This window comes from Crocuta crocuta, unplaced genomic scaffold, assembly GCF_008692635.1.
Source record: "Crocuta crocuta isolate KB4526 unplaced genomic scaffold, BGI_CrCroc_1.0 scaffold159, whole genome shotgun sequence".
In the NCBI taxonomy this organism is placed as follows: Eukaryota; Metazoa; Chordata; class Mammalia; order Carnivora; family Hyaenidae; genus Crocuta; species Crocuta crocuta.
Genome location: NW_027533263.1, coordinates 2124440 through 2150339, shown reverse-complemented (window position 1 = coordinate 2150339; position 25900 = coordinate 2124440). Strand labels below are relative to the sequence as shown.

General features: G+C 42.4%; 1 protein-coding gene across 2 annotated transcripts; it reads right to left on the bottom strand.

The window, feature by feature from the left end:
• Positions 1-1021: 1021 nt before the first annotated feature.
• Positions 1022-25900, bottom strand: FZD7 (frizzled class receptor 7). Of its 2 annotated transcripts, XM_077747629.1 has the most exons (3): positions 23818-25900; positions 14028-14109; positions 1846-1897 (listed from the first exon to the last, which is right to left on the bottom strand). In XM_077747629.1, exons 1-3 carry the CDS (start codon positions 25534-25536, stop codon positions 1890-1892), a joined length of 1809 nt encoding a protein of 602 aa, XP_077603755.1. In that variant the 5' UTR covers positions 25537-25900; the 3' UTR covers positions 1846-1889. The 2 variants fall into 2 exon arrangements, with proteins under 2 accessions (XP_077603756.1, XP_077603755.1); XM_077747630.1 differs by lacking the exon at positions 14028-14109 and having other exon boundaries at positions 1022-1897.

Below are 25900 nucleotides of genomic sequence, written 5' to 3'. Positions count from 1 at the left end.
ACAGTTAAGGTTTGTGCCTGCTCTGCTTGGGCAAGTGAAGGTCCCCTCCTGCTGCTGTGTGTGGATGAATGGTTCTCTGTATCTGATGCCAGCCTGTCCACAGCTTAGGGCTTTTGGTGGTGCTACCTCACATGTTGTTAAAATATATTAAGGAGAACATTTATCAAAAACAGCACACATTTGGGAGCTATTTGGGGACCAGTCTTGTTCTATCTCCTATTAGGTGTATAATGGGTAGATTCCCAACCTTCCAGAGCCTCAGTTTTCTCGTTTGGAAAATGGGGATAACAGCACCTATCCTGTGGGGCTCTTGCAAGAACTAGGAAAGATGATGTGCCAGTGCTCCACCCCCACTGAATCTGCTTAAATTATTCTGAACTAGGGCCCTGGTACTGTCATTTTTAGGAGCTCTCCAGGTGAGTCTAATGTTCAGCTAGCATTGAGAACCCCAGATGAAGCAAATGAAAGGCACTCTATATTTATTTTTTAGGCTGAGGAATTCTTTGAATATCAGGGATTCTTGGGGATGGAAATGAGGAGGTTAATATTTATAGAAACAAAATCATTTTAATCCTTCCTCAGATCCAAGAGTCACAACAGATTAAAATGGAGATGTAACCCAGTACCATAAAAGAATTCTCCCATCTTTGATCCCCTTTCTGAAAAAAATTGAGTACCTTCTATATGAATGTTTTGATATAAAGTAGTATAATTGGGATACATAAAGAGTATAGTCCCTGGGCTCAGGAGGCTCACAGCCTAGCAAGGGAAAATAAGATATGCTCCATTAAGCCTATATGTAACTGGGGTCGGCATGATTAAATAGTGATACCCTGAGTTGCTTTTTCCCAGGAGGAGCTTGATGGTATGACACAGAAAGTTTCAAGATACCCTGAAATGAGGGATATTTTCAGCTTCAGTTCTAAGCAGGAAGTGATTCTTATCCTTCCTAAAAAAGATAGCATACTCTGATTAAAGACCAAGAGAATAAAGACACAGAACACTTGGTGAAAGCGTTAAATTTTATGAAATACACACTGCCATTTTCATTAGTTAGTAGAACAGGCAGCAAGCATTGTAGGGCATATTTTAGGGAAGAAAATCACAACTTTTTGTGATTAGTAACAAGGTGGGGGTGGTTTAAAACAATATGGGACACTAGATCTAGAGATTCTAGAACTGCAGGAAGATTCCAAGCTGACCCCCAAATGGTTCTTTTAGCCATGCTATCATAAGCTTTCACTAATCTCTTAGGGTAGAGAGAGAGGAGACTGGTGTTAGAACCCCTTGTATATTCTTTGGAGCTAATTCCATATAAGAACATAGCATAGGGATGGCAAACAAGTTTCTTATTAGGTACCAAATCCAATCAGTTGGTAGTGGCTTCCTAGAACACTTGGTTGAGAATAATTCTGCAGAGTCGTGGCCTAGAAAAAAGGAGTCCCATGGCTGATCAGTTATGTCTCCCATAGGCAAAGGAGGAAGAGTGAATTGTGATGCGTATACAGATCTTCCTCAACTTATGATGGGGTTAAGTCCTGATAAACTCATTGTAAGTTGAAAATATTATAAGTTAAAAATGCAACTAACATACCTAACCTACTGAACATCATCGGTTGGCCTAGCCTACCTTAAACATGCTCAGAATACTTACATAAGGCTACAGCTGGGCAAAATAATCTAACACAAAGCTTACTTTACAATAAAACATTGAATATCTCAGGCAATTTATTGAATAATGAAATGGAAGGGAAAAACAGAATGGTTGTATGGATGGAGAATGAATGATGGTCAGTGTATCTGTTGTTTACCCTCCTGATCATGGTTGGACGGGGAGGTGCAGCTCACTGCTGCCGCCCAGGAGTCATGAGAGAATATCATCCTGCATGTCACCAGCCTGAGAAAAGATCAAAATTAAAAATTTTAAGCACACTTTCTACTGAGTGTACATTGCTTTCACATCATCATAAAGTTGAAACATCGTATGTTGAACCATCGTAAATTGAACCAGCAAATTGAGGACCATTGGTACTGAGCTTTGCTAACTCAATATTTAAACTGTACAGAATTCTTACTGCAGAGTTTGGATTTAGTCATTCTTAACAAATCATTTTGGCATCAACCTAAAGTCAAAAGTTGAAGAACTATTCCACTTATTATTATAGTAACTCTAGTTCCTCAAGTTCGACATGCCATACATTTTTAGATAAACTGATAATATAATAACAAGTTTTAAGGGGGAAAAGACTACTATAAATATAACATTTATCTGTACATTCTTTTTCAGTACCTCACTCAATGTTTCAGAATAAACCTCTTCACTTTTTCATAAAGTGGTTTTTTTTTTGTTTTTTGTTTTTTCTAGAAAGAGAGCAGAGCAGGAGAGAGGGACAGAGAGAGACAGAGATAGAGAGAGTCCTTTTTTTTAAATTTTTATTTTACATTCATTTTTTTTGAAAGACAGAGAGAGCACGAGCAGGGGAGGGGCAGAGAGGGAGACACAGAATCTGAAGCAGGGTCCAGGCTCTGAGCTGCCAGCACAGAGCCTGACACAGGGCTCGAACCCACAAACCATGAGGCCATGGCCTAAGCCAAAGTTGTATGCTTAACCAGAGCCACCCAGGCACTCTGAGATAGTCTTAAGCAGGCCCCATGCTTATTGTGGAGCCTGATAAAGGGCTCAGTCCCACAACCCTGGGATCACGACCTGAACTGAAATTAAGAGTTGGAAGCTTAACCAACTGAGCCACTCAGACACCCCTAAAGTTTTACTGTTAAGTAATCTCCACACCCAACATGGGGCTTGAACTCACAACCCTGAGACCAAGAGTCACATGCTTTACCAACTAAGCCAGACACCCCAAGAATAAAACTCTCTCAGATTCAGCCTATGGATTCTTCTGAATTGTTTGTGACCATTGACAGTTGTGCATAGACAGCATCATGAGGATGCTCTGCTTTTTATCACCTGGCCTAGTGATCTTGACTTTCTTAGAAACTGTAGGCTTAGGCAGTCTAATTGTTAGCTGTATTGTAGAATACCAGGGTTTCATTTGTATTTCCTATTTGGTTAAATTCATAATTTTGTTCTACTCTTAATGAAATTAATCCTTTCTAGAAGGTAAACAGCTTCTTGTGAAATAAAGAAGGTTCTAAAAGATACTTGGTGCCTGAGAGTCATTTTGTGATGAATGAGTTAATCATACCGACCTTCCTTAATTTTAAAAATTCTGCTATTTCTCCTGAGATGTCTATCAATTTTTATTGTATGTAATTACTATGCCCATTGTGTAGACTGGCAATCCTCTTCTAGTGTCCTCTGGAGTGCTTGGCTGTTGTTTTGCTATAAAACATGAAAGTGTAGTCATGCCTTCAGCAATAAATATTTGCTTCACTTATTGTAAATATGCTGTGCTAAGTTCTCCCATGGGCAGACAGCAACAGCTCTGTCTCTACTTACTCTCCTGCCAGCAGGTGGCAAATTTCTTTTAACATAAGTTCTAAGTGGCTTCCCAATTTGAGAAATGTTGAGATGTGAACAAATAAGAGTCTGAGGCTGGAGGGAATAAAGCAACTGCCTAAATGAGGTAAACTCCAAGATTTCAGGTCAAAATTCAAGTGCCCAGAATAGGCAAATAAGGTAAGCAGCCTCTATTCCCACCTCGGTCCCCTTATAGAATAATGGCTTACAGGGGGTTGTTGTATCTGGGTGGGCTGCATATATCACTCACAATATAAAACAGAAAGTATTGCAAGAAAGTAACAGAAGATAGAAAGTATTAGGTTGAGCAAATGCTGTGGGAATCCAGAGGGATAGAATAATTCTGCTTGGATAAATCAGGGCAGAGAAGCAGGTGGCATTCAAGTGGACATTGAAGAAGTAGGTGCTGAATGGGGCCCCGTGGAGAGAAGAGGCAGACCATGGTGGCCATGAAAAAGTACCACTCAGATCTCCAACTGTGCAGAGCATAATTGACTGAGGGCCCCAGTTGCCCACTCTGAAATCCATCACTGTAGTTGTCCTGTGGCCAGGCTTCCCACACGCTGCTCCTAGCTGGTGACTGAGTATGATAGCAGTACTATAGCAGGCAGGCTTGTTCTTGGGAGACACTGCAGATGGGGTACTCTTCCAGTGAGTGACTTTGTCTCAAAGACTCCCTGACTGTCTTGGTGAACTTTATTATTTTTTTTTCAAGTAGGCTCTATGCCCAACATGGGGCTTGAACTCACCATCTCTAGATTGAGAGTTGCATGCTTTATTAACTTAGCCAGCCAGAGACCCCTGCCTTGCGAAATCTTTAAATAATTTTTTAGGACTGGGGCACCTGGGTGGCTCAGTTGGTTAAGTGTCCAACTTAGGCTCAGGTCATGATCTCATAGTTTGTGAGTTTGAGTTCCACGTTGAGCTCTCTGCTCTTAGTGCAGAGCCTGCTTCAGATCTTCTGCCCTCCTCCTCTCCTCTCTTTGCCCTTCCCTCACTCTCTCTCTCTCTCAAAAATAAATAAACACTAAAAAAAGAATTTTTTAAAATTGCAAAACAGTCTAAGATACTTCCATCCTAATTCTCCTTTCCCCTTTTCCTTCACAAGGTCAGACCCATCCTCAGTCTGATATTTCTTCGGGCTCCCTTCCCATTTTCCCTCACAGGTGTTTTCCTAATAAATATCTTGCACATCTAATCCTGTCTTGGTGTCTGCTTCTTGGAGGGCTGGGAAAGACACCCAGTCCCTCTGGAGGTGCCAGGTAGGTGTCCTCAATGCATTTCATATCTACTCTTTCATTTGCTTTATTTCCCACCACTTTCCCAATTACCACTATGTTTTAGAAGTTGGTACTATCATATATTCTTCAGGGTAAGAGACATTTTAGGCAGTGAGAAGCAGGAAAGTCCTGTGGAGAAGAGGAGAAGACCTAGAAGATGATTAGAAAGACATCCTAATTTTTTTTCTTATTCTAATTATTTCTTTAAACATTTATTTTTTAAACAGAAAGGTGTGTTTTATTAGCCGGGACTCTTTTGGTTACAAAGAACAGAAACTCAATGCAAACTAGATTAAGCAAAAAGGTTGAATTAGTATGATGGTGATGATATTGAGCTACATCTCAGGAACAAGCAGAATCAGGGTCCTGAATGGTATTGGGATCCTACTCTGCCTTTAATTTCTGAAGCCAGTGAGATGGCACTTGATGGCTCTTGGGCTTTATGTCCCACAGCCCTGAGACCCAGAGAGAGACTGACTTCTTTTTAGCTCCAGTTCTAATTCCCTGGGAAAAGCTCAGCTTGGGTCAGATGCCTACTTTCACAATGATTAACTATGTTCAGGGGGACTGGGTCAGGGAAAGAACCATGATTAGTACTATACCAGCATGGTGGGGTTGCATGTTGGATGTTCTCAGAAGGAAGGAGAGTTGCCATTATGATCATGTATAGAGAGTTGGTCATCTGTTAGGCCTTCTGGGTCAAACCAGGATTTGAAATCCCCACTTCCTCTTTCAGGACCTCTCTTCCCTACCTTCTTTCTTTTTCTTTTTTTAATTTAAAAAATTTTTTTAAATCTTTATTTATTTTTGAGAGAGAGAGAGAGAGACAGAGTGCAAAAAGGGCAGGAAAAGAGAGAGAGGAAGATGTAGAATCCAAAGCAGGCCCCGGGTTCTGAGCTGTCAGCACAGAGCCCAACAGGGGGCTTGAACTCATGAACTATGAGATCATGACTTGAGCAGACGTTGGACACTTAACCAACTGAGCCACCCAGGTGCCCCTCTGAACCCTCTTTCTGACCAAAAGTCCCTATAAAGAAAACATCGATTTACTAGAGCTTAGAGCAGTAAGGGACTTCAAAACACACTCTGCTTTCAGGTGGGTTATGGATTATTTTTATTTTATACCTTATTAATTTCCTATGGCGTGTACTCATTTCTAGCAGGCAACTGGCAACACTGCTTTTGGGAATTTGGGAGCCCTGGGAGGAGAAAGATTAGTACTCCTCTCTCCCCCTTCATTGCAGCTCTTTCGGGGCTGACAATGTCAGAAAGTTAATACTGTCTACAAATCCTAACTGTTGGCTCCTGAAGTCACAGCCTTTGGTACTCTGTGGTTTTTAGTGCTTTGGACATAGGGAAGGTAAGATTTCGGAAATGCCCTCCATTATCTTGATGACCCAGCCCAAAACTGGGCTCCTTATCCAGCCCCCTGGCACAGCTATGATGATTGCTGCCTGGTGAGGCTGCCTTTGAAAGTTGGCGTTTTGTTGGGACAAATTCAAGCCCCAATGGCAGACTTGGGTTGCAATGGAAAGTAGATTCCAAAGCCGCCCCTGGAATGTGAACTTTTCCTGGAAACTTTCCATGCTGCCTCTTAGAGAACAGCAGGCATCAACGTATTCACACCAGGAGTCAATTAAAGAAACCCAAATTATTGCCATTCCAATAAACAATGATCTCTCTTCCTTTTCAAATAAACTTGTTAGGATGGCCTAAAAGCCAGGTCTAATTATACGATCAGATAGCATAAATCTGATTAGAAGCTTTTCGTCTAGTTTAATTAATTTTCTCCTGCAATTAGAGCTATTTTTAGCAAATGTTAAATATGTATTTAAACAACTTTCATGTACACTTTTCTAAAACCTACAGGGGTTCTCTTTCATTCATCCTTCCTCCTTTTTTTTTTTTTAAATTTTTTTAATGCTTTTTATTTATTTCTAGGAGAGAGAGAGAGAGACAGCGTGAGCAGGGGAGGTTCAGAGAGAGAGGGAGTCACAGACTCAGAAACAGGCTCCAGGCTCTGAGCTGGCAGTCAGCACAGAGCCCGATGCGGGGCTCGAACCCACGAACCGCGAGATCATGACCTCAGCGAAAGTCGGACGCTTAACCGACTAAGCCACCCAGGCGCCCCATCCTTCCTCCTTTTTGATGAGGCATAACTGTTCCTAGGACACAGTATTCTGAGAGGCAAAGTTTGGAGACTACCACGCCTTCACAGCCTGTAACATAAATACATGTATCCAGATACACATAGATCAGGTATCACAGGTTGGGCAGTCATTTAAGGTGGTCCCAAGTAACTATTAAATGTTTGATCTACTGGAGAAAAAAGGGGAGGAAGCAAAACGGTGAGAATATTAGCAGTAGAACATAACTGCACCTTTCAAAGTTGTCTCAAATAGGACCATCCAAGGACAATCATTCTTACAAATTACCCTTCTCCCGCTCCTCCACTCTCCTCATCTCCCACCACACCAGTTTCCTCTTCTCAAGGTACATTTCTATCCATCCAAAAGTTGCAATCTAAATGATTTAAATACTGCTCTTATAGGTAGTAGAATGTATGTCATTCACCTTTACTTAGCATAGTACCTGGTACATAGTAGGAAGGAGGGAGGGAGATGGAGATGGGGGATGGATGGAAGAAGAGAAGATTCTAATACTCTGTATGGTTAGGATTCAACAATCTCTTTGCAAGTTCATCCTTATGGTGAATAAGTCTGACTGGTGAAATTTGGTGAAATGCTATTTGACCAAATGCAGAGCACTTGCTAATGTCATCTGTCAGGTACCCTTAGTATGTGTGCATGAGGAGTGGATAATTGTGGGTGAACTCTTTTTCCTTTGTAGTGGGATTTCTTAAGGGTCTGAGTTAAGATTCTATGTCATCTTCATGTTGACGAAAATTACTGCTGTCATTTTAGGTTTTTCTCAGTTCATTCTGTCCTTGTCAATTCTGATGATGAAAAAAGCTCCCTTGAGATTTTTTTAAAAATATTTTTATTTATTTCTAGGGGAGAGAGAGAGAGAGAGAGAGAGAGAGACAGCGTGAGCAGGGGAGGGTCAGAGAGAGAGAGAGATACAGATTCTGAAATAGGCCCCAGGCTCTGAGCTGGCAGTCAGCACAGAGCCCAACGCGGGGCTCGAACCCACGAACCGCGAGATCATGACCTAAGCGAAAGTCGGACGCTTAACTGACTAAGCCACCCAGGCGCCCCGCTCCCTTGAGATTTTTTAAAAAAACAAATTTCCATAGAACTCAAGCAACCCCCCTTCCTCTTTTTTTTTGCATTTTTTTGGGAGGCTAGAAAATGTTAGTCTGAAACATTTAAGTTAGACTATAATTTACTAATTGTAGAATTATTCTTTTCTTTTTTGTTACTTTTAATAAGTTATAAAATCAATGTCCTTAAAACCAATGGTCATCATGTTTTTTCTTTTTTCAAATTGGCCAAGAACAGTAGAAATAAAGGGGGAAGTTCTATGTAATCATTCCTAAGAAGTAATTAAAAAATCACAACCACCAAACATGAAATAAGATTTATTTTCTTGTTGATATATTTGAATAATTCACATTGAAATTAACACACACAGAAAAGGAAGAATTCTCTAAAGATTATTGCTTTAATATGTATGCACAAAGAGATTTTGGGCTGTTAGTAAAGGATGAGGACTTTAATCAAATGTAGTCAAATGATCTGTTTGCACTGTTCAAGGGGAAGTGGTAGGGTCCACTTATCAGGGTCCCCTACACCGGCCAGCAGGAGACCTCCCACACTGTCTGTCTTAGAGAAAGAACCCAATTTGGCCAAACAGTAGATAAAAAAAAGAGAACTCACCACTGTCTGGGCCACTGCTGGCTGAGCTGAAGTTTGATAAAGTCTAATAATATCTCATGTTTACACAGCAACATTTTCCTGGGGGCAAAGTGCTTTACCAGCATTATCTCATTAACCTGTCCTTTGACACCAAAATCAACCATATTTTAGTGGTATGGGTGTGAATAGAAGAGAGAAAGAATAAAAGAATTAAATGACAGAGCTGGATTTGGAATTCAGGTCCCTACATTTCCAGGCCAGGTTGGTCTCCTGTGGTCCCTTATGACCCTTAGGTGAGGCATCTGAGCCCATTCCAAGAAATGGGAGTCTCAGGATTTGGCATGGCCTAATTTATTTAAAAAAATTTTTNACCCACAAACCATAAGATCATGACCTGAGATGAAGTTGGACACTTAGTCAACTGAGCCACCCAGGTGCCCCTAAAAATGTTTTTAACATTTATTTATTTTTGAGAGTGAGAGAGACAAAGTGTGAGTTGGGGAGGGGTAGAGAGTGTAGGAGACACAGAATCAGAGGCAGGCTCCAGGCTCTCATCTGTCAACAAGAGCCCAACACAAGGCTTGAACTCATGGACGCTTAACCAGCTGAGCCACCCAGCATGCCATGGCATGGCCTAATTTAAAAAGGAGAAACAACTCTTGCCTTTCTGTGTTTTCCATGTGTCCAAAGAATTGGAAAAATCCTGAGTATTCTACCTTGTGTCTTCTAATTTAGTTCTCAAATCTTGGTTCAATGAGTTTGGGGAGGCAGGAGGAAATTGTCTGCAGTCTTGGGCATATATGACTGTACTTGCATTTTTCTGGGGATGCAGCCCATAGTTTCCATCAGATTTTAAAAGGATCTGTGATGCCTTGAAAAGGAACTCTGGGTTCTTAGTTTTGTTCCCTAGCTATAGCAAGATATTGTAGCCAGTCTACAGAAAGATTAGTATTTTGGAGTTCCAACTATGCATTCAGCTCTAATCTAGTTATAGGGTCATAGGGCAATGGAATAGATTTTGGCTGATAAACTACAAATCATTTCTCTAAGGGTGCTAATACTTTATTTGGCTCTGAATAATTTTCCAGATGTGATCCATTCATTTGCTCTTGTATTTATTTATCCAACAGACATTCACTAAGTATACTGTTTTCCTAGGGTTCCTGTACCAAATTACCACATACAAGGTGGCTTTAAACAACAGAAATTTATTCTCTCTCAGTTCTGGGGCTAGAAGTCTGAAATAAGGTACAAATAAGACCATGCTCTTTCTGAAGTTTCTAAGGAAGACACTTCCTTACCTTCTCTAGCTTCTGGTGGTTTCTAGCAATCCATGGATTTCCTTGTCTTGTAGACACACCATGCCAATTTCTGCCTCTAGCATCACATGGCATTCTCCTGGAGTGTCTTTCTATCTTTTCTTGTAAAGACAACAATCATATTGGATTAAGAGCCCACCCTATTCTCATATGACTTCATTTTAACTTAATTAACTACATCTGCAATGACCCTAGTTCCAAATACGTTCACACTCTGAGATTCTGGGAAGGACATGAACTTTGGCAGATACTACCAACACAATACACTGAACATCTCCAGGCGCTAGATATCGTACTGGGCACTAGAAGGTAAATATAAGACAAATCACTGCATAGGCACTAATAATACTTAATGCTCTTTGTTTTTGTTTTTGTTTTAGTCCAGTAATGTTCCTTCTTGTTGGGATTCCTTTAGTTGTCCCAGGGTGATGTAGGAATGTCCCAGGGTGATAATGGAGGTATCTAGGCCTTTACTTTGATTTTCTTCTGAGTCCACATTCCTGTCTATTTTTGCAGGGAGCAAGAGAGCTGGAATTCATCTAATTGATTAACTTTCTGTGGTCAAAATAGCTACAAATTCTCTCTTTCCTCAAAAAATGAATTTGTGTGATACAGAAGTATGTAGGGCAACTATGAACAGATCAACATTACCAGAGAACTCTCTGCAGAGCAGAAATGGTGGGAGATGAGCTAAAGAGGTAGGCAGAAATCATGGAAGGACTTGCATACTTTGCTTATGGTTTTGAATGAGGAAGAGACAGTCATAATTATATTTACCATGATTCCTTCTGGCAAAGGGAGATTAATTGGAGGAGGGACCAAAATGCAGGTAGGGAGACTGCATTTTGGGGGCTATTACCATGATCTGAGCAAGAGATGGTAGTCATGGGGAAGAACTAGAATCCAAGTTAATTGGCCAACTGGAAAGGTTAAGGGAGAGGACAGAGCCAAGGATAAATTGCACTTGCTGGCTGAGGAAAATATATAGCACCAGCTGTTGGATCTCAAACCACTGACCTTGTCTTAGGGGTCCATGATGCCTCTTAAACACCCAGAGCCTGTCGGGCTATAGGGGAAGGCTGACAACTGCAGGGGAGCCTGATTTCCCTCAGAGCCTGAACCCTCTGTTCCCTGAGGCAAGTCCCATAGAGGGAGCTACAATAATTGGCTCTCTGATAGAGAGATGCCTGCTTTACTTATTCTAACAACAGTGTTGGTGGGTAGACTTTTAAACATTCCAGGATGCCCTGGTTGGGAAAAGGGACATCTCAGGCTAGGAGGTGACAGCCTAGATTGGCTGTGAGACATTCTTGTGTCCCTTGACCATTTTAGCACCATGCACTCAACTGAGCTGAAGTTATTTCCCCAAACCAGAATAACAGTGGTGACTTTTTCATGCTTGGAGGGAAACAGAATGTCTCATCTTTTCCAAACAATTCTCAAACTTCTTAGAGAATCTGTCATTATTTCTCAAATTTCTCATCTTCAGGGGGAGTTTGGAGGTTGGACATAGGGTGAACACTTGAGGAGCACATGAAGTGAGTCATCTGGACTTGGATGTTGACTTTCTTGAGTCACTTTGCCCCAGGGGTGCTCTTATTGGGCTCCCCTGCAATCCCTTTTATGTAAGAACATAATGAGATGAGCTAAATCTGAACCCACTGTGGCTCCTCAAGTGTATAAGCTTCCCCACTGGTGACCATGATCCTCCTGTGATACCCTCCCACGTGAGGTGAAGTCATTAAACATAGATCATGGAAAAGCAGGGTCTAATTCCCTGCTAACAAGTAACACATGACTTGGAATAAATGTACTTCACAATCCCAAGAGAAGTTAATCACAGCTTTAGTGATATTTCAAAGAAATAGTCAATTCTATGGATACCCACAATTCAGTATCAGGATTGAGGGGAAAATAAGCAGAAAGAAGTATACAGTACACCATAGAAATAAAGGGATCTTTGGCAAGTTACTTAACTTCCTGGTACCTCAGCTTTAGGGAAATGGGGATAATAATATCTATTTCAGAGAGTTTGAAGAGAATCAGATGAGATAAGAAGGGTACAGTGCTTAGCACACTCTACGTAAGTGCCTGGTGCATTAAAACCCTCAATGTTACCACTTATAACTCTGGGATACAGGGAATGAGAGTAACAGTAGAAAGTCAACTAATATTTGTCAAAGGAATGACTGAATCAAGGTGTCAGGGGCTCAGAAGCAGGGCTGCATTCAGAATTTTCTTTTGCTATCTTGCTCTCTTTCTTTGCTGGATTTTCCCTTTGATCTTTTTCTTTTTTCTTTCTTCTTCTTTTTTTTTTTTAAACGCATTCCATCTTTGTGTTTCCTTTTTCTTGGTTCAGAGTGACAGGTAAGAAAGATCTCTGGGTTAAAAGAAGTGTCCCCAAGGAGAATGAGGCTAGCTAGCTCCATTCTAATTTTTCTTGAAGGCTGATCCTATGCAAAAGGCTAACCTTTCTTTCATTTTTTAAATCAAGTCGCCAGGAAAGGAGAGTAATAGACAGAATAATGTTTACCTCTATACACACTGTAACTGCCTTGGAGGTGGAAACTGTTGAGTATTTCTTTTTCTTTTATTTAAAGAGCAGAGTTATTTTTGTTTGTTTGTTTGTTTAAGGCAGTCTCTGTGCCCGGCATGGGAACTGAACTCACGACCCTGAGATCAAAAGTTGCACGCTCTCCCAACTGAGCCAACCAGGTGCCCCCAAACTGTTGAGTATTTCCATTCATAAGCAGAGTCCAAACCTGGCGTGTTCTGACTAGCAGAAAATTGTGGTTTTTCAAGTTAAAAATAAGAAAGGCAATTGAGGTAGCATTCTGATTGGACAGCAAAGACTGCATTTAGATTTTTTTTGGTAGTCACTTGAACTGCTTGGATAGATTTGAGCAATTCTAAGAGACAAATATGGAGCAGTTATAAATATATAATAGTGGTGGTGTGCACTGAAAGGAGACTTGAGTTATCTGAAGTAAACATTTTGTACAACGTGTAGACCAAACGCCACTTAATGAATAGAGAAATTGTCTGTCGCCTTACTTTCATCAGAGATGAACTAATGGAATTTCCTTGCTGTTACATTTAACTCTTACAGTGAAATAGATTCCCACCTTAAATGAAGTATGAATCCACTTTTATAGAAGGAGATCCCCTAAGTGGGCCCCAAATGGAGAACTTGAAAGTTTATTTTTTAACCTTCTTTTTTGTTGGCCACTTGTACTAACAGTAAAATGAAACTTCTTTGTGACTGGAGAGGATGGTTTGGTTTGAAACATTTGTTCTCATTTTCTGGGGTTCCTTTGACTTTATCAAACCATTTGGCTTTTCAGGAATGCTGCAGGGAACACTGGCAAATGCATGCTATGCTAGACGCTGGGAGCACTGCCAACCAAGTATTATGGCATTGACTGTCTTTCCCCTAAAAAAGTGTGCTATTTACAAATTTAATTCCTTAGAAATGCTAAGTGCAAATGGTGATGGAAATGGCAACAGATCATCCTTAGAATGAATTCTTTTCTGCTAAAAATTAAGTAGTCTCCTTTTAGGCTGGTATGTGTCTTTGTGCAAGGGTGTCAAATGACATCCATTTGACATCCATGTCAACCCTCATGGAATGAAACCCAGAAGTTAACAATGAGAAATGCAGTTATAACTATGGTATTTCATTGCTGACCATGAAGGATACAGAAAGAGAGAGACAAAGAGGGGAGATGTACATATGTACATGTGAGATACAGTTTTTTAATAACAAATTAAATGAAAAAGATATTACCTTAACATTTAGGTTTTCTCTCTTTAAGTCTGCCTTCCTTTAGATCATCAAAGACCAGTTTGAACTGTCTCATACACGCAAGACCCCTTTTATTTAAAATAGTCTTCATACACACATACATACACACCATTGTAGCTACCACCACCACCACCACCACCACCACCATCACCACCACCCTTTCATTTCTTTTAGGAAAGAAATAATTTCTAAGCAACATAAAGCTCACCTAGGCCCATAAACTAAAGAATGGACTCTAGATCCCCATCATTTCTAACTCACAGGCCTTAGTTAGCAGATTAGCAAACAGCTGTGCTGGCAAAACCTCTTGAGTTGCTTATTTACCTGTTTCTGCTATAAAGTCTCCTGTGATTGGACCCTTCCTTCTTTTGGAAATCCAGTTATCTTGCTGGCAAATGTTGCAAACCTGCAGAAATGCATCAGGAAAGAGACAGTGTTTCACTTCTTTCTCCGCAAATCCATTGGATTTGCTGTTGTTGAAACTTGTGAAATTCTTTCTTGAGGGTTCTTTTTTTGTTTGTTTGTTTTTGTTTCTTTTTTTAAACAACAATAAAAAGAGTGTTGCCTTCAGAATTCACAGTTCCTGGAGCTAGGGGTAGAAAGAAGAGAAACTGTGTTTTCTGGAATTGTTTTCACTCTTTCCGCAAAATCATTTCCTGTTTGTTAAAGAGCACTCCAGTGGGAGGTAGAGCTAAATTATTCTCCATTCTACACCCTTCAGGGCCATATAAATTCTCTGTGCCTCAGGTGTTCCTTCTGTAAAGTGGGGATAATAAAAGGGTATTTAGAGTAGGGTGCTTGCACATACTCCCTTTTGAGCTCATGTTCAATGCTAATGTTCAGAATGATTCCAGAATTCCATATTGAGAGTCTGCAAAATGAGAATGAGAATAATTTCCACCTTATGATGTTGTATGGATTAAGTGAGTTGATATAAGTGCTTAACACAGAACTTGCCCATAGTAAGCACTCATTAAAGAATAGCTATCATGTTACCATTTCATTAGATAATACTGCTATGATATATATGATAATACTGTGAAGATTCTTGTGAGTCTCCAAATAGGCCATTAGAAAGAACGTTTCCATGCTGCTAAGGTTTGGTGTCCTCATGCTCTTGTTCACTGGCTCCGGGTTTATAAGCAGCATGAGCTTTCTCACTTTCTCACTAAGTCTGTGTCCTGATCCTCAGGCTGGAATGAGCCAGGGCAGAAGCCACAGCAATGAAGGAAATCTCTGGAGGGACTCTTATTCCAACCTTTCAAATGGCGATTTCTGGGAAATACTTCTTCAGGCTCATTCCTGCTGCCAGGCCCTTGAACCCCAATGTCAAAATATATGAAAGAAGAGGGAGCACCCATACTCCTAGAATTTAAACAGCATTTATGAGTTTTCTGCTTCTCACTTAAAAAACAAAAATGAAACCCAAAAATTTCCTGGGGTCTAGCACTGAAAATGCTCTCTCCTTAATTCCATTCAGTCCTGATGTGAAATATTTTCTTTACTTATTCTTGCTTCAATTCTGGGTTAAATTAAAAAGAATAATAGAGAATGGAAGACATTAAGGCCTCAGTAAATATTTATAGCATGGTGATTAGGGGCACAAGCTATAGCCAATTTTGCTGCTCTGTGGCTCACCTTTCAAAGCCTGAGTTTCCTTTTATGTAAAATGGGGAATAATGATACCTGCCTCCTAGGATTGTTGTGAAGAATAAATGAGATAATTATATTTTATTAATAATAATGCTGATGTGTACTGACATTTGTTAGATGCCAAGTACTAGGGGTAAGGTTTTGTGTAGATTAAAACTACCATACTATATCATATCCAGACCTTAGCATAATGTCAATGCTTAACAAATATTAGCAGTTATAAAGGTAATGATCATTAACAAAGTAGGAAGAGCCAGTCTTCCCTGCTGTTGGCAACATATTTGTACAATCATGCTCCCTTTCACAAAGCTGGTCCAAATTACTCATCACTCCCTTCTCCCTCTTAGGTCTCTCTCTTTCTGGCCATACCACATCTTCAAAGCACATGGCTTTGTGGGAAAGATGGCCAGAGTCAGAATCTTTGTGAGATTTGGGTGGAAATTTCAGTGTGGCCTGGCCTGTGATTACCCATGACACTGAACAGGGTGTGTTTAGCCTCACTGATTTCCCATCTTCAGAATGTGATCAGGATACTGCTACTCAAAAAAATAAAAATAAAATAAGATACTGCTCCTCATTTTTTGTTAATACTTTAGGATCATGGAGAGAAAGATAATTTGTAAACACAAAAGATGGTGTTTTTGGTTCAATCTCCACTTGAGAAGCTGGTGTGGGGAATAAGTGAGGTGAGAGGTGTGTGCTTAGCTTTGGCCAAGTCTCGGGACAACACCTACCAGAAGTCAGTGTGCTGTATCCAGGGCCTAGGTCCTAGCTCCTCAAGAAACAATTTGCTGGCACTGAACAAACTCATGATTTGAGCTCCGAGACTTGTTCCCTACATCTGCTATACCTCAGGGACCAGCTGCCACCCATCTCTTCTTCCAGCTATCCCAGATCTGAAAACTGGAACTAAATGCTACATGCCATTTATTTTTCTTTGGAAATTAAAAAAATATAATTGGGGCTAAGTTATGCCACACAAGCTTTCATTGTTGGTACTGTATTTCCTGTTCCCTGTCCTGTCATACCCTCCCCAAGATGATTTTCCCTCTGATTGAATTGTCCTCTGCAAGGCAAAGCTGAAGTTTGGGGAACAAGTTTTCCAAAGGAGAGTAGTATTAGGTTGTTATCTCACCTAGATCATTTGAGCACCTTGTTTTCTTTCATGGACTATATGGAATTTTATCTCCCCCTGCCTTTGTTTGCTTCCTAAATGCCCTTTCTTGCTCCTGAAATGCCCATCTCTCAGAGACCACTTCTGATGGTCCAAGCTGAATCTGATGCCAGGGCCAAGCCACATAAAGAGATTTCCATTAAAGGAAGTGAAATGCAAAAGAGATGGACTTGAGCTCCCTAAAAGAACTTTGCAGGGTGAAGCAGACTCCCCAGCTGAAGTACATTTGAATTCCTCACAATAGCTTCCATTTAATTTCTTTAGTTTGAAGTCTTCCGAAAAAGACGTTAGGGACAATGACCTAGAGAAGCATTTAAGTTTTGGGCTGGGTATAACTGATCCAAATCAAAAGCCTCTGTCCTATTATTTCAGCCACATAAAATGTTGATTTGGCACTGAAACACCCAGCAATGGGAATTCCAGGATAACAAGACTGCAGCCAACCTAGTTGTGATAAAGACATGGTCTTTGAGAAAAACCAAGATCCCATGCAATAATACCCCTTTGGTACTGAGGAAGATGAATTATCAGATGGCAGAATGCAATTACTAATGAAGAAGACCAAGGAATGACACAGTAGCTAGTTCAATAGACTAGACAAGTCCAAAACTTGTATTTTGGCTCCAGCATGTAGTAATACAGTAATGATTTTACTTTTTGAATTGGGCTTATGAAGGTCAATGTAGGGCTCATTTTCTTTCACTGAGCACACACTGATTTGGTTGGCTAGAAAGGAAGACATATGGGCCCACAGGAAGAAAAAACACACACACAACAAAACAAAACAGGGATTTCAAACCAGCTATGGATAATCCATAAATGAGTGGGCCAGTTCATACTTCCTCCCGGCTGCTTGGAATCATAGGATGCTGGAGGAAGACCTTTGTCTTTGGTGAGTTACCCTCACCAGATGAGGAAAGCAAGACCCACAGAGGTGAAGAAACCAATCTAAGAGCACACAAATTATGGATCACATAATTCTTGGGAAATGCATTCTTGCTAGACACACTTCTGCCCCTGAAATCAAATGGTCATTCCTACCACTGAACTTCCATAGCACTTTTCAAGACAGGTTGTGTGGCATATTATAGAAAGTGCACTGAGTTCAGAATCTGAGCACATGAGATTGATTCCTTTCTCCTTAGGTGTCACTTCACCTTACTGAGCCTCTCAGCTTCTTCATCTTTAAGATAGGAATTATTATAGGAGTGCCAGGCTGGCTCAGTCAGTGAAGCATGTGACTCTTGGTCTTGGGGTTGTGAGTTCGAGCTTTACATTGGGTGTAGAGATTACTTTAAAATTAAAAAAAAAAAATCTCAGGGGCGCCTAAGTGACTCAGTGGATTAAGCATCTGCTCTTGATTTGTCCCCTTGTCTTGATCCCATGGTTCGTGAGACTGAGCCCTGTGTTAGGCTCCATGCTTGGGATTCTCTCACTCCCTCTCTCTCTGCCCTTTCCTGGCTTGTATGCTCTCTCAAAATAAATAAATAAACTTTAAAAAATAATTTAAAAAATAAGTAAAAAAAATCTCTGTCATATAACTATAGTACTTTGAACATCAATTAAAAAATAAAATAAAACAGGAATGATTATACATTGCAGGGTTGTTATAGTAATTATGAGGATAACCAAATAATGAATGTGAAAGCAGCTTTTAAAAATAGTAAATGCTGGGGCGCTTGGGTGGCTCAGTCAGTTAAGCATCCGACTTCAGTTCAGGTCATGATCTTCTGGTTCATGGGTTCAAGCCCTGTGTCAGGCTCTGTGCTGACAGCTATCTCAGAGTCTGAAGCCCTGTTTTGGATTCTGTGTCTCCCTCTCTCTCTGACCCTCCCCTGCTCATGCTGTCTCTCTCTCTCTCTCTCTCTCTCTCAGAAATAAATTAAAAATATTTTTTTAAAGTAGTAAATGCCACCACATGTCAAGTAAATATTATTTCAAACATCACTTGGACCTCTATAATGACACTTGCCAAGTTCTGTCTAGAAATATAATTAGCTGCTTATTCCTCTTTGGGGGACACCGTGCTCCCCCTGAACTATGTCACAAGTTACTCCAGGTAGACTGTCTTTCTTACTTTTATCTGTCTCCCTCTAGTCCCCTTCCAGTCCCATCAGAGCACCTTTTATATAGTGACTTCTTGAGCAGTACTTCTTAAACTGGATCACTTATAGTAAACCATCATTGTCTTAGACAAACTTTCTTTTTTCTTCCACTGTTGTACTGATTGAGAAAATCACAAGTGACTGAACATTTTTTTTTTCCAACCAAAGAGAATAAGAGATACAATGTATGGTTACCAAAGACTGGACATTTTATTATTTAAAAATTTTTTAATGTTTTATTTATATTTGAGAGAGAAAGAGACAGACAGTGAGTAAGGAAGGGGCAGAGAGATAGAGACAGAATCTGAAGCAGGCTCCAGGCTCTGAGCTGTGAGCTGTCAGCACAGAGCCTAACATGGGGCTAGAACTCACAAGCAGTGAGATCATGACCTGAACCAAAGTTGGACACTTAACCGACTGAGCCACCCAGGTGCCCCAAAGACTGGACATTTTAATGGTGCCCTTTTAACTAGTTTATTTTTGTATGAAATGTGAGGAATACAGATTCAGATGTAAAAAATGTCACAAATTGGAAACTGTTGAAGAAGGAAGTTTTATGAAATCACTTTAATGCCACTAAGGGTGAAATAAGAGAAAAAGAGAACAGGCCTATGAATTAAGTCCATATTTGTGTGCTTGTGGTCCCCTCTAGGATTTCATGGAATCCTATAGACTTTATTCACCACCCACATATGCATATATAAAAATATACCATCTATAAATAGCCATTTGCCTTTTCAGTGAAATTAAAGATGGGAGAGTTAGAAGAGAATTTCCCAGTATAATTACAGGGCTCAAACCTACAGCTGTTGTATGCCTATAGTTCTCCCCAAAGAATTTCTAATATCACTATTTTTTATGAAGAGCACTTAAAAAATTATTTAATTGCAAAATGTTGTCAACAGGACACTTATTTATTTATTGCCATGATTTCCCAAATACTACTTAAAAAGATTATGTGTTGCCTAGGATTACTGTGTAGAATAATTTTGGTTTATAAACTATAGAAAATTTTCACAAGTGTTTCTGCTCCTTATCTAGGGATTAACACCAAACTGCTGCCAATGTTTTAAACTCTACACATGCCCTTTCACAAGCACCCTCCCTCACGTATTTTCTGCTAAGATGTGCCTTTTCAAAAATCCGTGAGCTTCTAAAAGTCTTAGGTAAGAATCAACTGTGTAAGGATGCACCCCAATGTGAGAGGAATTAAACCGAACACTTTTATCTTTGCTTACAAAAAAAGCAGGTAGTAATTTATTCATACACAGTCTTTGTTCCTTCACTAAAGACCAACGCTCTTCAATCTTTGAGCGTCCTGAAGGACTAGGAAGCTCTGAAAAGAGTAAGGGGACATATTTATAAGAGCAATCACACTGCTCTACCCACACAAGGGTCTAAGTGCCTTTAGCAGTTAATTTGTGAACAAAAAAACCCCATTGGGAGCCTTCCACCTACTCTAAAAGCAAACATTCTTAACAGGCGGTATTAGTGTGGTGTTAAAAGAGGCAGGCTTTAACCTAAAAGGTGTCATTTTATGAGCAAAAACTGGATAAACCTAAAGAGACTTTAAGTCGCTATTTTTTTCCTTCCTTGAAGCCAAAATCTTCACAGGTTAAAATGACCTCACACCCATTGTGATGTTCAAAACCCAGGAGGATCTTAAAAGATGCTCTGCACAGAGTGCAGCGGTGTGGCTCCCTCCTCGTGGTGAGGACTGTCACTGGTTTTCCTTCTGCATGTTTGTAAAACACACCAGCCATGTGAGCAAGCCTGTTAATTAAAACAAAAACAGAACTGTTTCTGTTGAGCTTTAGAAGTGAAGAAGAGTAGAGCTGAGGCGGGGAAGGAGAAATAGCAGCATCCAGTCTGCTGCTGGGTCTTGAGGGCTGCTCAAGAATGGAGCTACTGTTAGGAAAAGCCGGGAAATAGGCACCTGATTTAAAGAAGAGAGACGAGTAGAAAAAGAAAAAATATAAGGCTAGTGAAGCTCTTGGAATTGGAAGTATTTAGAATGCCTTTATCATTTCCCTGAGGGACTGTTTAATATCAAAGTGCCTGGTTAGGAAGGCTTCTCAGTCTAATCTGATTCCAAAGTTAGCCTCCCAGACCAGTGAAAAGAATAGCTTCAGTGGCTTCAGGCCATCCTGGGGTCAGGCATGGAGTCTATTCCTGCCGGAGCTGCTGAGTCACTGCCACCTCGGGAATCACTTGACCTCTGGTTTGGTTGACCTAGAAGGTAGAGTGAAGCCTACAGCTGAGAAGCCTCCATACTAAAGGCCCTTGCTATTAACTGGAATTATTTCCTGACTTTGAAGCCTCCTGAACTCAAAGGATTTAAGAATTAACAAATTACGTAAGGTGCATTTGAATACAAAAACACCAATTAAAAAGACACACACACACACACACACACACACACACACACACGATGCGTTCACAGAATTCTTCCCAAGGAAAATATCACCAGAAAAGCAGACCAAAAATATTTTCTAGTCCTCTTTCAAATATGGTCTGCATCTCTGAAGGGTCAGATAGCACCTCTCTAAAAGAGATGCTTAGGGGCGCCTGGGTGGCATCTGAATTCGGCTCAGGTCATGATCTCATGGTTCGTGGGTTCAAGCCCCGCATCGGGCTCTGTGCTGACAGCTAGCTCAGAGCCTGGAGCCTATCTTTAGATTCTGTGTCTCCCTTTCTCTCTGACCCTCCCCTGCTCACACTGTCTCTACCTCTCTCTCAAAAATAAATAAAACATTTAAAAAAAAATAAAAGAGATGCTTATTCTGTACCTTCAATAAGTTATACAAAGCAAGATATGAAAAGGCTTAAGGGTGTGTGGAAGGGTAGTGTGGTGGTAGGCAGGAAGTGGCAACAGAAAAAAAAAATAAAGGACAGATAAGGCATTCCTTACATTGTATTTTAAAAGGGAAGGAGAAGACTTCACTAATACAGAACATCTATATGATGGACAGATCCAATGGTATCTCTCCCTACCTTCTTTTCATAACACAAAGTTCTGTTCTTTAGCTTAAAGATATATAGGAATTGTAAACTAAATAAACATTCACTTTGTATTAAAAAAATTTATTTTGTGATCTGTACATGTGATAAAGTGGGGCTTCCTTGTAGACTTTTAAAGGAAAAACAAAACAAAAACCCAAAGTAAAAATGTATAAATACAATATATATTTTCTTACAAAAATGGGAGATTTACAAAATATACATACTGCACTTGTCTCTATTTTACAAATTTCACATGCAAGAGATACAACACAAAAGATGCCAAAAACTGTGTAGTGGGAGTTTTAAATCTGACAAGACCATTTTGGAAGTTTAAGAAACACAAGGTTGATGTTAACTTTAATATAAAAAGCAGCTCCACTCAAGTGAACATTACATACATAAAGTAACTTGTACTCCTGACAGTACCCTCTCTGATTTGAAAACTGTTTAAAACAGCATTTAAAAAATTGTTTTGAGAAATAGGATAGTGTTGCAAGATTGGAGGGTGGTGTCAAAGGTGGAGTAAAGGTTAGCTCCCATGATTCTCTGCTCAGCTTTAGAGCATTATGCAAAAGAATCAGAGTTCCATTATAGAAAAAAAAAGTACATGATTTAAGATTAATAAATTTAAGTCATGCAGCACATTTCAAAGAACTCCAGAATTACTTTGAAGTTTACCTTCTTTTAATGACTTTCCTTAAAAATGGGACCCATGGTTTGAACTGTCCGCTTTGTTCATTATCATTTCTGCAGGTCACCACCCCACCCAGCCACACAAAGACAGGGTCAGCATACACATGATGTTTGATAAACGGATTTATGGAACTCAGAAAACAGGACAAAATGGTTCTTTACTTAAAAAAATGTTTTTAACTTCTTTATTAAGGAGGCTGAGGGTATTATGTTTTTCCTTTTATCTTGAAGGATTCAAATTGGAAGAAAATAGAAAATCTAAATGCAGGTTTATAGGAAGAAAAAAAAATAAAGGGAGAGATTTCCCTGAACATTTTAACAGAGCCTGTAGACAGGATCATGTGTTCTGAATTAAATTTATTTAAAACAAATACAACAAAACCCCTTGCATTTTCTTTTAGCCAAGTCAGAACCTCTGCCTGACTGGGGTATGGGAGCATACTGCCCTTCACTTTTCCTTAAAAAGGAATGTTTATCTCAGCCAAATTAACATCCAAAAGGAAACCTCTGATTTGTGCTACTTTGCCTATAAAAGTTGCTGTCTTCACAGTTATGCCTTTCCACAGGGAGACACTTTTGTTTCCTCTTTTGTCTCTTACAACAAAGACAAGGGGGAAAATGCACTCCTGTTTTGAAAAGCAACAAGTCATCACTTCTTTTCAGAGTATTAAACCAAATAAAACACCCTTCTTTCTTCCTTCTGCCTTCCGCAGGAAATTTAAAAAGTAGCAGAAATACCTACTACTCCTCTCCTTTGCCTCATCTCAAAATGTTATCTTCATTTCTTTGCATCCTCACATTAGAATTCTAGGAGGCAAGCCTCCCAAGACTTCCAAATGCTTATTTTACAAGAACTTGAAAGGCGTAGGAGAGGAAAAACAGGCGGGAGGGGCCCGGGGAGGAGAGACTGTAATGTCTGACCCTGGAAATTAACCCATCTGGGCTCCAGTTTGGCCCTAGTGAAAAGAGATTATGGTTTGACCACCGCTTGACAAGGACACCGCAGGGAGTCCTCCCTTTTCCCAACAAAGCCGCCGCCTCAGACAGAGCTGTACCTTTCACCCGGGCCTCACAGGAGTGAGGACAGGCCACTTGTCTTGCAGCAGGGGAACCGCTCACAGTCCCAGGACAGCCCTGGAGCCGGGAAGAACTCAGAGCAATCTTTGCTGGGTTCAATCTTGATAGGCCCAGGTTGGCCATACCGTATATGATTAACATCATCGTTATCATCATCATGATGATCATCATCCTGCAAGTCTTTGCCAGAAGTCTTTTCACCCAAACCGTTTTTCCACCTAGGCCTCCTTATCCAAACAAAACCCTCGCCCAAATCTACAAATCTCATCTCTCTTCCAGGTCCCTTCTTGGAGGGTGAGGAGGTTACAGGCAACTCCCCCCCTCCCCCAAGCAGTTCTCTCTTTCCCGTGCCTCTCCCCCTGCGAGGGGATGGGGGAAGGGAGGGTGGGGGAGGGGCCGGGGCTCATACCGCAGTCTCCCCCTTGCTGCTGTGGCTGAGTCTGTGATAGAAGCGGCGCCACGACTGCAGAGTCTTGCCGGACCAGATCCAGAAGCCAGTCGTGATGCCCACGATCATGGTCATCAGGTACTTGATCATGAAGACAGTGAAATCAGGGCTCATGGGCGGGAAATGGCCAGGCGGGCACGGCACCGCGTAGCTCTTGCAAGTCTGCAGGAGCCAGGTGCGCTCCCAGTGTTCGCGGAAGGCCTGCTCATAGAAGTAGCAGGCCAGGACGATGGTCGCCGGCACAGTGTAAAGCACGCTGAAGACGCCGATGCGCACCATGAGCTTCTCCAGTTTCTCGGTCTTCGTTCCATCGTGTTTCATGATGGTGCGAATGCGGAAGAGCGACACGAAGCCGGCCAGCAGGAAGGACGTGCCAATGAAGAGGTAGACGAACAGAGGCGCCAACACGAAGCCTCGCAGCGCATCTACGCTGGACAGGCCCACGTAGCACACCCCACTGAGCAAGTCCCCATCCACCTGGCCCATGGCCAATATGGTGATGGTCTTGACAGCAGGCACGGCCCACGCGGCCAGGTGGAAATACTGCGAGTTGGCTTCAATGGCCTCATGGCCCCACTTCATGCCAGCTGCCAGGAACCAAGTGAGCGACAGGATGACCCACCAGATGGAACTGGCCATGCCGAAGAAGTACAGCACCATGAAGAGGATAGTGCAACCCTCCTTCTTGGTGCCCTGCGCCACCGTGCGGTAGCCGTCATCTGAGAAGCGCTCCACGCACACCGCGCGGTCCTCCAGCAGGAAGCCGGCCACGTGCGCCACGGCCACCATGAAGTAGCAACCCGACAGAAAGATGATGGGCCGCTCGGGATAGCTGAAGCGCCGCATGTCCACTAAATAGGTGAGCACGGTGAAGAGCGTCGAGGCGCAGCACAGCACCGACCACACGCCCACCCAGAGACGGGCAAAGCGCCTCTCCTCCTCCTTAAAGTACATTAGGCCGTTGGCACGGCCCGGCTCACACGGTGCGCCGCAGTCGCGCTCTCCCAGGAAGCGGTAGCCCAGGTAGGGGGGCACCTTGAGCTGGCGGGGGCACGAGAAGGGGAAGGCAGAACGGCCCCTGCCGTCAGCGGCCCCGGGGGGCAGCGCGGTGAAGGGCAAGTCCGGCATGTAGGGTGCGGTGGGGTAGGCTGTGGGGCCGCCACCTGGGCCTCCGGAGCCGTCGGACGTGTTCTGGCCCACGCAGATCTCGCCGGCGCCGTGTACCGGGAAGTTCTCGCAGCGCAGCCGCTCGGGCCACTGGAAGCCGAACTTGTTCATGAGCGCTTCGCAGCCCTGGCGGGCACGCTCGCACAGAGAGCGGCACGGCGGGATGGCCTGATCAAGCACCGTGCACACGGGTGCGTACATAGAGCACAGGAAGAAGCGCAGCTCAGGAGAACACTGCACCTTCACCAGCGGGTAGAACTGGTGTACCTCGAGGCCCGCGTCCTCTTGATTCGTGTGGCCTAGCAGGTTGGGCAGGATGGTCTGGTTGTAGGCAATGTCCGTGCACAGCGGGATGGAGATGGGCTGGCAGAAGCCGTGGTCCGGCACCGAGATGCCCTTCTCGCCGTGGTAAGGCTGCGCCCCGGCACCGGCGGGCAGCGCACCCAGCAGCGCAAGCACTAGAGTGCACAGGCCCAGGGGCGAGCGCGACGCGGCCGCGCCGGGGCCCCGCATCGCCGGCCACGGGTGCAGCGGCGCTCTCAGCTGGAGGAGCGCAATGAGGCAGCCGAGAGAGGCTTGGATCCCGGGAGGCGCGGCCGCGCCCGGCGCATGAGAGTCCTCCCGGCGCCGAGGCCGGGCCGTGGGCGGCGCGCAGCTGAGGGCGCTGCAGCTGGGGTGCCCGCGCGGCGGGGACGCCGCAGCCGTCTCCGCCCAGCACTCGATCAGTCGCGGGGAGCCCAAACTCGTCGGCTGGGCCGGGGGCGCCGAGGGGGGCAGCTTTCTTCTCCCACCGCGACGTAACGGTGCGGCTTCTTCTGCGACGAGGAGCAACAAGCGTCTCCGGTTACCCTTCAAACTTTGCCCAAGTCTCTCGACA